The 15,433-nt window shown below is 47.3% G+C and overlaps 1 protein-coding gene across 1 annotated transcript; it reads right to left on the reverse strand.

Annotated features, from left to right (window-relative positions):
* Positions 1 to 829: 829 nt before the first annotated feature.
* Positions 830 to 2,534, reverse strand: LOC306764587 (uncharacterized protein; the record flags this gene model as incomplete). The annotated part of the gene is given in 4 exon segments (XM_079251761.1): positions 830 to 853; positions 994 to 1,200; positions 1,945 to 1,947; positions 1,950 to 2,534. Coding segments are annotated over 4 exon segments (819 nt in total).
* Between the last annotated feature and the right edge of the window lie 12,899 nt (positions 2,535 to 15,433).

Here is a 15,433-nt window from a genome sequence, read left to right on the forward strand (position 1 = left end):
TAGACGTGTGTGTGTGTGTACATGCATGTAGACGTGTGTGTGTACATGCATGTAGACGTGTGTGTGTGTGTGTACATGCATGTAGACGTGTGTGTGTACATGCATGTAGACGTGTGTGTACATGCATGTAGACGTGTGTGTACATGCATGTAGACATGTGTGTGTGTACATGCATGTAGACGTGTGTGTTTGTACATGCATGTAGACGTGTGTGTACATACATGTAGACGTGTGTGTTTGTACATGCATGTAGACGTGTGTGTTTGTACATGCATGTAGACGTGTGTGTACATACATGTAGACGTGTGTGTGTGTGTGTACATGCATGTAGACGTGTGTGTTTGTACATGCATGTAGACGTGTGTGTACATGCATGTAGACGTGTGTGTGTATTCCTGAGCTGTGGTTGTGGAGCCGTGTTGCAGGGTCACACACACCAGGGCGCTGATTTCCTGGCATTTTTGGTGACCGACCGGCAGAAACTGGGCGAGTCTGGAGGCTGAAACTGTGACTTTGTCTCTTCCCTGTCAGAGTTTCTCCTCTCTCACCACTGTCCTCTAACCGCCTGCTCAGCTGCATGAAGGGACTCTTTAGTCCAGATGAATGGAGCGTAAAATCCCTTTCCCACCAGCTGTGCTGCATGTTTTCCAAAATATTTGTGCAGAAGGATCAGAGTTTATTCTCCCATCAAGCTTGTTTCGACTAATCGCAACGTCTGTGGAGGAAACGAGGTTTGCTCCTTTCAGGAGAAATGAGGCCTAAAATATTTCAGGCTGTAAATACCGTTCAGGTTTTTCTTGTCCATCTGCTGCTGGACATCCCTGATGATCTAGACACGTATGTAGACATACAACTATGGGACAGAAAACAAAGGTTTCACCAACACAGGGATAAAAATTGTTACGTTTAAAAGCAAAATGATTTTTTTCAAGTTAACCAGAAAACAGACAGTGCAAGCTTTGTTTAATATAAATATTAAGATATTTATTTTACAAGGAGGAAGATGATGATGCCTGTCAGCAGCACCATCATCATCACCACAGACGTCAGGAGGAAGGCTCGGCAAGCCGGCCGGCCTGTCAGTCTGAACAGAGCTCCGCCCACACCGCTCATCTGGCTGTTGCTCTCTGTGGTCGGACTGGGAATCCCAACATCTATAGAGTGGTTGATGGAGTGCTGAGATGTGAGTGACCCGCCACCCTGACGCCCAGGACCATCTGTGGACCTTCAAGGCAACAATAATAGGCATTAAACTCCTCTGGTATCCCGGACTGCTCTGGGTAGATTCTGTACATCTGAGAGGACAAGTCTTTCCCGAAACACCACCAGAAAATAGCCTTTTCCTCCAGAGTTGGCTCTGATATAGAAAACAGACAATACGCCTCTCTTTTAAAGTTTGTGCACTCTTCTAGGATCGCTTCACACCAGGAACACCTGATGGGACATGAATCCAGAATGCAGTCTGATTTGTTGTGTGCACCTTCCATATCAGAGTTTAGCTCTGATGAGGTCGGCACGCCAAGCAAACTGTCATTAATAATCTAATTCATTAATAATAACTTGTGCGTAAATAGAGCTTAAAAATAAACACAGTTTTCTGAATATGAAATCAAAACTTTTGGTCCCAAACAGTGCTAATAAGTATTTTATGGAAGTCGCATAAAGTAATGACATTTCAGGCCCAAAGTCGGTCCTGCAGATTTCCGACAGAGCCCTGTGGATGGAGGTCCTTCAGGCCGTAAAAACGACCAAATGTCCCAGTAAAACAAATTTCATCTGAACCTTCAGCAGAGAACTCTTCCGCAGTTTAATCCAGAAAACAGGTGGAAAGAAGACCACGTCAAACTCCGCAGCATTTTCACTTCCTGCCACAGAATAAAAATAATGCAATAGATGAAGGTTTATGTCCTCCATGAGGACGGCCGAGGGTTGGGCAAGTCACACACTCACCTCTTGACCTGCAGCTTCCCCTTGTTGCGGAGGAAGCGGACGCTGTAGATCCTCTGCATAGCGGCTGGCAAGTAGGACAGCACATCCTGGTCTGTGGTGAGTTTGGGCAGACCGAGGGCGGGCAGCGGCGTCAGGCCGCGGCACAGGGGGCACTGGATGGTGCTGGGCTCGGACGACTTGACGTTGATGCGCACCAGGCACTCCAGGCAGAAGGTGTGCTTGCAGTAGAGCATCTTGGGGCAGCGGAAGATGTTGTTGAACTGACTGAAGCAGATGGAGCACTCCAGGTCCGGTTCGTCTGGGCACCGGGGAGACGGACCGAGGTCCGGGGACGGGGGGGTGACCTGGGGGGGCGGGGCGGCAGAGGGGGGGTAAGGGTTCTGTGAGGAAGGAGACTCTACAGAGGACACTGGGACAGATGTGGAGGCGTAGGCTGGAAGGGACAAGTTGGAGCGTGCTGATTGGACGTTTTGGCCGGGCGAGGCCTGTGGGGGAGGGGCACCTGCTGCCGAGTTCTGACTGGTCTGGATTACTGGGGGAACTGGGGAGGTGGACCACAGGTCTGTACTGCTGTAGGGATTCATGGTGATTCAAGACCAGGAGGGACCAGGCCGGACCAGGAGGGACCAGGCTGGACCAGGAGGGACCAGGCCGGACCAGGTGGGACCAGGCCGGACCAGGTGGGACCAGGCCGGACCAGGAGGGACCAGGCTGGACCAGGAGGGACCAGGCCGGACCAGGAGGGACCAGGCCGGACCAGGAGGGACCAGGCCGGACCAGGTGGGACCAGGCCGGACCAGGAGGGACCAGGCCGGACCAGGTGGGACCAGGCCGGACCAGGAGGGACCAGGCCGGACCAGGTGGGACCAGGCCGGACCAGGAGGGACCAGGCCGGACCAGGTGGGACCAGGCCGGACCAGGTGGGACCAGGAGGGAACAAAGGTGGGACCAGGAGGGAACAAAGGTGGGACCAGGCCGGACCAGGAGGGACCAGGTCGGACCAGGCCAGACCAGGAGGGACCAGGTGGGACCAGGAGGGACCAGGTGGGACCAGGAGGGACCAGGCCGGACCAGGTGGGACCAGGAGGGACCAGGCCGGACCAGGAGGGACCAGGTGGGACCAGGAGGGACCAGGCCGGACCAGGAGGGACCAGGCCGGACCAGGTGGGACCAGGAGGGACCAGGCCGGACCAGGAGGGACCAGGTGGGACCAGGAGGGACCAGGCCGGACCAGGTGGGACCAGGCCGGACCAGGAGGGACCAGGTGGGACGAGATGGGACCAGGAGGGACCAGGTGGGACGAGATGGGACCAGGAGGGACCAGGTGGGACGAGATGGGACCAGGAGGGAACAAGCCGGACCAGGAGGGACCAGGTGGGACGAGATGGGACCAGGAGGGACCAGGTGGGACCAGGCCGGACCAGGTGGGACCAGGAGGGACCAGGTGGGACGAGATGGGACCAGGTGGGACGAGATGGGACCAGGAGGGACCAGGTGGGACGAGATGGGACCAGGAGGGACCAGGCCGGACCAGGAGGGACCAGGTGGGACGAGATGGGACCAGGAGGGACCAGGTGGGACCAGGCCGGACCAGGAGGGAACAAGCCGGACCAGGTGGGACCAGGACTGGAAGGTCCACAGTGTCAGTCCAGAACAGACTGAAGTGGTCTGGTGTGGGTTTTCAGAGCATCACATCTCCTCTGGAATTCTGCAGAAGGAAAACCAAATGAAAAGAGATTCTGCACCAGAACGAGGTGGTTTTGTTCCGTGAACTGGTCTGGAAAGCAACTGGAGTACTTTTTAACCCCAACCTGGTGAGGATGAACCCCATCAGGTGATCCTGCAGAGTCCAGGATGTGATCCAGGACCAACAACATTCAGATTCAGACAGAAAGCATCAGGATGGATTATTAAACATTTCATCTGTTTGTTGTTTGTACATAAAAACATACAATGACAATAAAACCCACATCTATGTTTTTCTGAAAACGTTTCTAAAAACCAACAGACCCTTCTGTTGTCAACATGACATGTTTTTCATCCATTGCTTCATGAATTGAAACACCTTCGTAAACACAAACTTATTTCCTTCAACAACTGTAGGATATTTCGCTGATGTCGGCATAAAATTATGCTCACAGACAAAAATGAATTTATTCTAATTTAGTTTGAGGTGACGGTCCTCATCTTTCTCCTGGGAAGACACTGGAATAAACTGTGTACAGAAACCGGTCAGATGGCTCTTCTGAGCTGACAGGTAAGATCTCCCGTTGATTCTGGCCGAATATTTTAATAGTTCAACCATTTATTCCTTTGTACAGTCATGTCCAGATCTGAGCACGGCAACAACCACCTGAATGTGAACATTTTCCAGCAGGACATCCCACAGATCCCTCAAAGGCAAAAAGGATAAACAGATGAATAAATGGCACAATTACCACAGAAGGTAAAACGTGACTTCCTCGGGCCAGTACCAGTACCGCTGATTTTCCCACTGCGGATCTTAAAAGTTCCAGTTCCAGGTTTGTATCCAGGATGAAGCGACGGATCGGAGTTAGAGTCGTCCTCCTGCTTTCCAGGCTGTAGTCCTCTGGGACAGCTCTGTAGCAAACTATGCCTCATGTTTGGTCTGGTTTGCATACGTTTATGTAAAACTGGCCGGTGTCTGAATGAGCGTCACTGTATCAAACAAGTCGCCGCGTGTTCCAGTCTGCCACGCCGCATCTGCATAGAAATTTGCATGGCCCGTTTTATTTACCAGAGGGAAATAACATGCAAAATGCGTGACCTGCTCTGATGCAGAAACACACCTGGTTCCTCCAGCAGGAAAAACTAACAAGCAGTTTCAACTCGATGTTCAGGCGCCTTACTTTCATCCAGGAAAAGAGCAAAGATAACAGTTTTACAAACTGCTCATGAAAAGCATCTTTTCTCCTTGTACCCAGTTAAAATTTAGGTTTAGACACGAGACCATGTATTTAGTAAATATAAAGAAATCCAGGGTGAAACAGCCTCTGTTTCAGTTCGAAACTACATCTGGATTTTATTGTTTATTTTTATGTTTTTTAAGTATATAAGTAGGTTAAAGTGTGTTATAGTCCGGTTTAAACGGCAGCAACCAAGAAGGGAGGCAGGCACAAATGTGGTGGTTAGAAAAGTGAATTTTATTAAAGAAACATATCAAAATAGGAACCAAAACAAGACCAACGCAACCTAAACCAAAGTAAAACAGTGCCATGCCTGCACAAACCCAGGCGGATCTCCCAGCCCAAGCCTGGGAGACACACCGAGCTCAGGCTTGGTGGAGCTTTTAACTGGTAGCAGAGCACACCGGGCCCAGGTGGGGCTCCTGCCACGGATTATGACGGCACCTGAAAACACCCAACAGAAAGACGGTTAAACAAAGGCAAAACAGTGGTGGGGCCGTCACACCCCTAGGGAACCTCCGCCAGCTGCCAACTCCATCCCAACAACCAGCTGACGTCCTGAGAAGCTCTTTTAAGGACAGCAGGGAGGGTGACAGCCACCAGGGGGCACCTTTAAAATGGTGGACAGGCAGAGTAGAACTACAGAAACAAAACTGATGGATCAGTCTGGCAGACACCCAGCCAGCAGATAGGCCAGGGTCTGAATAGACCACCAAAAACACACCAAAACACAGGGTTTGCAACAGCCTACAAGTAAAACCCCTCAGGCTCATTACATTCAGGCACCAACTGCAGAGTACCAAGCACACCACAGAGACAGGTCATTTAAATCCTTAAACAAAACAGCAGCCACATTGCAGCCATTGCAATCAAGTCCAGCACACAATGCTGCAGAGACAACTTGCCTCCTCAGCCAGACACCTCTTCCATTCTCCAAATGCGCTTCAAGTTCCGAACTCATCTTCATTTTATCATGCCAGAACACCTGAACTCAAACCAGGGAGATCAACCCTCAAGACCTCCAAATCAGCTTTCATAGTAGTATTCCGCATTATCCCCCAAGCGGTCATCAAGCGTCTCCACCTTACTAGCAGCCGCTATCCAAAAAAGCTTTTTGGACCGATCTAACAACTCCCCCGATGGCGCAGCAACAAAACCAGGCACCTCGGACGTGTTTGCACCACCACAGGAAAAGACAGAGCACAAAACTCCCGCTGTCGAACCACCTGCCTAAACCAGCTTTGCCTACCATAAACTCCTCCCTAGTAATCATACAGTTCCGATGGCACAGAAAAGCCCCCACACAAATGGCAACCCACCCGAAACCACGGCATGGTCCCAAGCAAAAGCTTCAACCCCCATTTACTGTAACACTATCACCCCCAAGCAACGCACCCGAAGGGGAGCGCCGCTAAACCTACCAGGGAATAAGCACAGCACCAACCGATAGTGACACACATCCTGACCCACACTAACAATCTGACAGAACACACCAACCAACACACAGCAAAGCCTCCGTCACCAAACAGTGCCGCACCGCCACAGAACGCAGCCCGCAGCCTTTAGCGGTCTAGTTACAGTGCTGCTCTAATCTGTTGCCTCCACTGTCTGAAAATCAGTCCGTTACAGCTGTTAAACTTTCTGCCTCCGCTTCGGGCTGTTTATTGCTAAAGCTTGTAGCAGAACATTCCCTGCTAAATAGTTAGCTTCTCAAAGCTAACTGCCTCTGCTGCCAACGCAGCTGACATGCCATACGTCTCTCTCTCTTCTCTCTCTAGCCCGACCATTCTTAAAGGGGCAACGCTGTTCTTTTAACACACCCTGTAAACAGCATCGTGTCTGCATGTCTTGAACCTCTAGATTAGCCGCTCATTGCCTCCATCCCACAGCCCAGCCAGCCCTGTGTTGTAGCGTTGCTTTGGTTGTGTGTCTGACCTCTTTTTGTGGAATCAGCTCCCAGTTTAGCGTCTGAAAGCAGACACAACTTTACCTTTCAGATCAAACTACAGGAAAGAAAACTTTCCTTCCTGATAAATATTAGTTAGATCTGACTTGGTGACCCTGATTCATTCCATTCTGTTGCTGCGGGACTGGGCTCCTCTCTCATGGCTCGACTAAAAATACTTAACATTGTCATTGTAGCAACCTCCCAAGGCCTAACTAACCCCAGAATCAGACGAGACCTCATGACTTTCTACTTCAAAGGTAGTCCATCAACATGTCTCCAAAACAGAGCTCAATGAAAGCCATAAAATTCAGATCCATCTCAATCCTGTAGACAGACCTCCACTTTAAACCAGGAGCCCTGCTGGTTTTATCTTGTTCCTGGTAGGAAATGTCTACACAGACAGACTGTGGCACCCTTTTGAAGTTGGACCCTGGTAAGAGCATGTTGTCCATCACCCCAGGAGGTCCCTTTGTAGCCACAGCACACAAAGACCAGATTGCAGAGCAGAACCTTTAAACGCTGAATTCTAAACTGTATAAAATCCTGGATGTATCCTCAGCACACCTGGATAAAAGGACTCTTCTTCCTTTCTCAATTAATCCAAGACTTTAACCATTTTTCAGATGTGAAATCCAAAGAAGTTAGCAAGTTAGTTAATTTCTGTGATTCCTTGGATGGAGCAATGGCACCATCTAGCAGACACCCTCGAACAGGTTGAGATATGCATTTCAGGCTGATTAAATACACAGTGATTAACATTATATGCTGTTGTTATTAACGACTCTGACTCAAGGTAAGAACTTGTGTGGAAATTATTTATTGACCCACCAGGTCCGTGGAAAGTGAAAATCATCGTTGAAGTGTATTGAAATGTCTTGTACCTGTTAACAAACCTTTTCCCCTTTTGACAGCAGCAAAACTGTTTTAAGGTTCATGTTTATAAGGATCATTCATACTTCTTCTCATCTATAAATGGATTTTATAGACATGTTTTGAGGTTGGAAAAATGTTAAGTTTAATTCCCCAAGAACTCAGTATTTTGACCAAACTTTCAGACCCCATGTCCTGACCCCTGCGCTCTGATTGGATAATCTAAGGTCCGCCCCAGAGCGCTGGCAAATTTAACTGCGGGTCTTCCCGTTTTGTTTTGATGTTTGCTTTAGTCGTGTTTTTGTCCGTCTGGCGCCGTGTTCGTTTTTCATTACAGTAAGCTCGCTTGACTGCTTAACACCAGAAAACTCATCCAATTCTATCTGAACAATCTTTGCTTCTGACATCAAGTCACACTCCGGCCTCCCCAAGACTGTGATCGATAACGTACGGACGACCCGCACGTTACTTGTCCAACGATCCCAGGACTTTGCCGCTACCTGTGACCTGTGGATTATACTCAGAGTTGATCCAGTTTCAGACGTCGAACCAGGCAGTTCCAGGCGAGCTCCTGACTTCTGCAGAGGCCCCCTTTGGACAAGTATCAGGACGACCACTGAATCCTTGCCCGCTGGACCCAAGCGGTTTGGGTTCTAGACCAACATGGCGTTGAAGTAAGGCCGACCCATTATTCCTCTGACTCGATCCAGCTGGTGTCTTAGTAAGCAGAAGCTGCCCTTTTAAATCCACCCCAAACGGTATCCGCCTGATAGTCTACCCTGATATAAGGCTAGTTAGTTTCATTAGATTTGCCATCATTCCAACTTTCCTAGTTGTTCAAACTGCTTACATAACTTTACTTTGGAAAATTTTATTTTACATTTTTGCTGTTGGCTCGGGTCGAGCTTTTCATACTCTCTCTCTCATCTTGGCTAATTCATTATTTGATACTTGCTGACGCTATTTGTGGTTTATATGATTAATTTCATTTGTGCCTGATGATTTTAACCGGCTTTAGTAAAGTATGTTTTGTTTTAAGAAGTCATGGTAGCGTGATCGACCTTTGAGCAGTGATTTGTTCCCTCTGACGAGAACTTACTCCAGCAAGCGTATCACGAGACTGATGGTTATCTGTTATTAGACAAATATTGTTGTCATATTACGGTATTTCCTCCCTGACCATATCATAAATTTAGGGCTGGATGGTGCCCTGAGGTGTCTAAGGACATACCAAATGAATAATAAACACCCACTGTCACTCAGATATTGGATCACGGATTAACGTTAAAGATAATACGCTACATTATAAAGTGTTTCTATTTTCTCAGCTGGTATCTCTGGCATAGTGATGGTGCTTGTTCCTCCACTGTATCTGCCCTGGTTGAAATGAGTCCACGCTTCTTACTGATGTCCACAATCGTTTATTTTCTCCTCTGCAGATTCATGGAACACCGTGAAAACTGGAAATAACAGAGTGTTTTAACAACAACATCACATATTAGCTTTCACAGTGGATAAAATAAAACACAGTCATTACCGTGTACGCCACATAAAACCAGTGGTAGATAGTTCGATGAGTGCAAATGTCCTTTTTTTCTGTCCGTGATGTCTCTTTCTTTTTGTCCAACTCGCATTGTCACTTCCGGGTCATGTGACTCATGTAAACTTAACAACCCAACAGATTTTACCAAGTAAATTTAAAACGTACAACAATAACCTTAGGCAGAATGCAAGTATGTGATTATAAACACATTAAAAAAAACAATTCTTACCACTGTTTCAACGTTGCCATGGAAACGCATAAACCACCACACAAGTGTCAGTTACACTCCCACCAATTACCTTTGATAAGGATAAATGGAGATGTTAAACACTCTTCATTAGACTTTCAGTGGTAATTCCATAACTTACATTTAAATGAACCATGTTTGCCACAACAAATATTTTCATCAGTTGAAAATATCTCCAATAGAATTTACATCGCAACTCAAAATAATACATTGAATGGGTGTGCTACAGTGTAATTTAACTCAAGGGACATCAAATCAAAGAATGATGGACCTCTTTCTGTATCCTTTAGCTATTCTTTACCAAGACCACTAATTTCTGAATGGGTCTTTGAACAATGGATGATGGGCTGAGTCGTTTACCGTCTTTTCCTAAATTTCGTTCTCCAATCTGCACTTTCACTTTCCGTACAAGACCATCATCATCTGCATGTACTTCAACAACTCTAGCAAGTTTCCATTCATTTCTCGGGACATCCTCCTCCTTGATGATCACCACATCACCCACATCCACATTACGCCGAGGCAAATGCCATTGTTGTCTCAGAGTAATGTTTCCCAGGTACTCCTTCCTCCATCTGTGCCAAAACTGCTCCAATAGATACTGGACTCTTCTCCACCGTTTTTTTGCATACAGGTCTTCCTTGATGAACCGACCAGGTGGGGGGAGTGGAACGGAGGACTTCATGGTGATTAAGTGGTTTGGTGTGAGGGGCTCCAAACTTGTGGGATCATTGATGTTATCAACAGTGAGCGGGCGACTATTTACAATGGACATGGCTTCGTAGAGGAATGTTCTTAACGAAGCATCATCCAATCTTCCAGCACTATGGGCAAGCACTGTGTTCAGCACGCTTCTTACGGTTCTGATTTGACGCTCCCACGCTCCTCCAGCGTGACTTGAGCACGGTGTGTTCATCTGAAAGTCACATTGTTGATCCGCCAAGTACGCAGCCACCCTTTCCTTATCAAGTTCTTTCAGGGCTCTCGCCACTTCATTTTTTGCCCCAACAAAGTTTGTGCCCTGATCTGATCTGATGTGTCTCACGGCCCCACGAATAGCAATGAAGCATCTTAGGGCATTGATGAAGACATCGGTCGATAGATCCTCTAACATTTCTATGTGCACTGCTCTGGAACAAAGGCATGTGAAAAGAAGGCCATACCGTTTTAGTTCTTTGCGTCCCTGCTTGGTATAAAGGGGACCAAAGCAGTCCATGCCACAATAAGAGAATGGCGGTGAGGGATCCACACGATCGCTGGGCAGATCTGCCATCCGTTGTTCTTCTGTTGGTGCACGAGCTCTTCTGCACCGTACACACTGCCTAATGTATTGGGCTACAGCTTTGCTTCCGCCCACAATCCAGTATCCACTGGCCCTTAGTTCGTTAAGGGTTTGTCCCCTGCCTTGGTGGTGTATTTTGTTATGATGATGTCCGATGAGTAGGTTTGTGACAGCACCATTTTTTGGAAGGATTGCTGGGTGTTTCAACTCAAAGGGTTGAGGTGACTTTCTCAACCTTCCTCCTACTCTTATTGTCCCATCCCAAAGGAACGGGTCGAGCTGGTAAAGTTGATGATTGCAAGGCAGTTTTGCTGATTTCTGACTGAGCATGTTCAACTCTTCTGGAAATGCATCCTGCTGTGCAAGCTTTAAAAGAGTCATTGTGGCTTTCCTTCTCTCTTCCACACTCAAAGGCTCTGAAGTCTTGATCCTCTTGGCCAGGCGTTGTATACGAGCTACAACACTGACTGCTGTGGTCCATTTTGAGAACCGTAGCAGGTGTGCTTGGATGTCAAATTGTCTGGCAGCATCCGTTTACAACACTTGTGTAGCTCTCACCTCTGGATCTCCCAACTGCAGCTCTGTTGACACCTGGTTAATGGCTATCTCTCTCTTCCATAGAAACTTGGGACCAGAAAACCAATTTGACTTGATGAGGTCAGACACCTTAAGGCCTCTCGAGGCATGATCAGCAGGGTTTTCTGCTGTGTCGACATGATGCCATTGTCTTATGCTGGTGGTTTCTCGGATTCTCTGGACCCGGTTTGCAACAAAAACATGGAAACGTCGCGCTTCATTGCCAATATAACCAAGCACCACCTGTGAATCTGTCCAATAATATTCCTCATCGATCTTGAGCTCTAGCTCATCTTTCAGCGTGTTGCCTACTGCTGCAGAAGTTACTGCAGCGGTCAGTTCCAACCTTGGTATGGTGGCTATTCTGGTTGGTGCGACTCTTGCTTTGCCCATAAGCAGGGAACAGTGCACTTGGTCTTCACTCACCAATCTAATGTAAGAGCACTGTCCGTACCCTTGACTGCTCGCATCAGAAAAGTGATGGAGTTCTGTTCTCTGTATTTCGCCAAAACCATCAGGAATAAAGCATCGTGGAATCTAAACATTCTCGAGGTTCTCCAAATCATCCATCCAAGTCTCCCACCTTAACCTCAAATCCATCGGTAGTGGTTCGTCCCATCCAGTGCCCCTTTGGCACATCTCTTGGAGCACCCTTTTTCCTTCCAGGATGAATGGGGCTAGAAACCCTAGAGGGTCGTACAAGGAGGCAACAATTGAGAGAATCCCCCGTCGTGTTGCCGGCTTCTCGCTGAGTAACACTTTGAAGGTGAAGCTGTCACTTTCAATGTTCCATCTTATGCCCAACACTCTTTGAACCGGTAGGTCATCATGGTTGAGATCTACATTTTTTACTTCAGCAGCACGCTCTGCAATATTAATGGCATCTAGCACCTCTCGGTTGTTAGAAAGGAATTTGTGCAGATGCAGTTTTCCCTTTGCACACACATCTTGGGCTTCCTTCACCAGTTTTATTGCCTCACCAACTGACTCCATGCTTACGAGACCATCATCAACATAGAAGTGCTTCCTAATGAAGCTCGCTGCAGAGGGGAATTCCTTTTCACTTTGGTTGGCAAGGTGTTTCATGCCATAATTGGCGCAGCCTGGGGAAGATGACGCACTAAACAGATGTACCTTCATGCGGTACTCTGTGGGTTCTGCATCCATGTTCCCATTTTCCCACCAGAGAAAACGCAGATAGTCCCTGTCTACTTCGCTGACGTGAAACCTGTGGAACATTTTCTCAACGTCGCACATGACTGAAATGGGATGTTTACGAAAGCGGCATAATACAGCTGTAAGACCATTTGTAAGGTCGGGTCCTGTTAGCAGATGGTCATTTAGAGAGGTCCCTTTGTACTTTGCAGAGCAGTCGAAAACCACTCTAATTTTGTCTGGTTTCCTGGGATGATACACCCCCTGATGCGGGATATACCAGACTTTCCCAGGCTCTGGTTGGGTGTCTACTTTTTCAGCATCACCATCCTTTAAGACGCCGTCCATGAACTTCACATAATCGCTTTTGAACGTCGGATCTCTGTTTAGTTTCCCTTTGAGGTGCTTTAGCCTGGCCAAGGCCATTTTCTTGTTGTCTGGAAGGTGTGGACGTGTTCTGAAAGGAAGGGGCATCTCAAGGTGGCCAAGCTCATTTTGTCGGATTCCTCCCTTTAAGATGTGCAGGAAGCAAATATCCTCTTGAGATATGTTTTTGTCACCTGATTTTGTATCTGCAAAATCAAACTCAAGAGCCTTAATGACAGCAGATGGCGTTATCGGAGGCAGCTCTCTGACTGATACCCGATGACAAAGGCCAGTCACATCTTGAGCATTCACATGCTGCAATGTGCTTCCCACAATGCTCCAGCCGAGGTCAGTTTTAATGGCGTAAGGTTCATAGTCACCCCCAGTGATGACCTTTCTTGGAATTAGAGCTCTGGAGCAGTCGTAGCCAATCAGCGGTCCGACACCACAGTCCATTATTTGGGGTATTTCTTGGGCTATTTCAGCAAGGTGATTCCATTCGCTGGCTGTTTGGCAGGTAGGGATATGTGTGCGATCAAGCGGAATAAAGTCCCTTGTGTAGGCTGGAGGTAAGTCAATGGAGATGTTTGATGAAAATCCTCTGATTTTGAGGTTACATACTCTTTGACTTTTTACTATAGAGTCTTTCCCCATCATGGTGGAAAGTTTGAGTTTTACTGGTTCCATTGCTACCTGGAGCTTTTCACATACTTCCTGATCAACAAATGTGTGACTGCTTTGGGTGTCCAATAAGGCATATGCTAAGGTTTCAGTTTCAGGAGCATTAGGTGCAGAGATCCACACCGGCACGATCATAGATGTGCTCCCACCTGCACTTCCATTTACGCAACATGATAATGACGATGTGCTTTCTTCAACTGTGCTTTGTGCTGCTGGTGTATCTACTGAGGAGCGATTTTCATGCAGCGGTGTTGGGTGACTCCTTTTGCATATGCCACACATAGCTCTGTTTCTACAGTCCTTAGAGTTGTGGCCTTTTCTCAGGCATGTAAAACACAGCTTATTCTCATGTATGCAGGTCAGCAGGTCTCCCTGGCCGGGAGTAGCAGTTCCTGTTGTCTGTTGTCTTTCTGTCCTCTTCCCCCCACACAGCAGAGGCAGATGGCTGCCTGTCCTGAGCCGGGTTCTGCCGGAGGCTTCCTTCCTGTTAAAAGGGAGTTTTTTCCTTCCCACTGTTGCCAGTGTGCTTGCTCAGGATGGGAGATTGAGTTGGACTCAACTCAATCTGTTGGTTTCCTTATATAGGCTGTTATGAATTGGCCTTCATTATGTTTTCCCCTCTGTCTGTAAAGCGTCTTGAGATGGCATTGCCGTGATTTGACGCTATATAAATAAAGTTGAATTGAATTGAATTGAATGTATGCATTTTTCTTCTCATCTGTAGGCATTTCCATTAGCCTCTTACATTTATGTATGGAATGATTTTCTCCACAGCACATGCATTTACCTGAGGTTGAGTTTTGGGATGAGGTGCTCCATTTCTTTGGCCTTTCGGTATCTCTCCATTTGATTTAATCAAGGTCTGATTTGGCAGCTGAACTTGATGAAGGGGAGGCCTTTACCTCTGTGGCAAACGTATTAGCCTTTGGGTGATTTGTCTCTCTGGTTGGTGACTCTGCTGCATACTTTAAAGCATACAAGGATGACACTGGATTACACGCTATGCATGCTTCTTTAGAGATGAATGAAGCAAAATCATGAAAATTTGGATAGTCCTTGCCTTGGGTCAGCTGCTCTGTCACATAACGATTCCACCTGGAAGTCACCCATTCTGGAAGTTTGACCAGCATCTTCTGATTCTCTTCACAGTCATTGAGAACCTGTAGACCCTTTACATGAGGCATGGCATTGCTACATGTTTGAAGGAAGTCACTAAATTCTCTTAGTTTTACATACTCCTTTCCACCGATCTTTGGCCATTTATTCAGCTTTTCTCTGTAGGCTCGTTGTGTCATGATTTGGGTTTTTCTGTGCTTTGTTTTTGGGCTTCCTGTTTTATTTTGTAGTTTTTCCTGTCTTGGTTCTTGGTTAGCTTCTTAGATTTCCTGTTCATTGATTTGGTTCACCTGGGTTCATTTAGTTCATTTGTTTCACCTGTTTCTCGTTCGGTTTTTCCTGTGTATTTATACCACTCATGTTCACACTGGATCATTTTGTACCTCAGTTTAGTTTGTCTGTTCTGAGTTCCCTGGGTTCCTCTGAGGAAAATAAATCTGTCTGAGTTCTGCATACCGGCTTCCCTCATCTCCGCGTTTGGGTCCACACCACATCTCCACTGCTTTCGTGACACGTTGAACTACAAAGGAATGGCCATATCTGGCGTTCAGTCTATCCCACGCTTGTTGGTAGGCTCCTTCATCCTTTCTGTAGAAGCTGCATTCAAGAGAAGTTTTTGCCTCTCCTGTTACGTATTTTTGCAGATAAAACAGTCTATCTACAGGGTTAGAACAACGTCTCTCAATAAGAGCTTTAAAGCTTGTGCTCCATTCTGCAAACTGCAAGGGATCACCTGAGAATACAGGAGGTTCTGGGGTTGGAAGACGAGTGA

The sequence above is a fragment of the Telmatherina bonti genome (genome assembly GCF_933228915.1).
Source record: "Telmatherina bonti genome assembly, chromosome: 13".
Lineage (NCBI taxonomy): Eukaryota > Metazoa > Chordata > Actinopteri > Atheriniformes > Telmatherinidae > Telmatherina > Telmatherina bonti.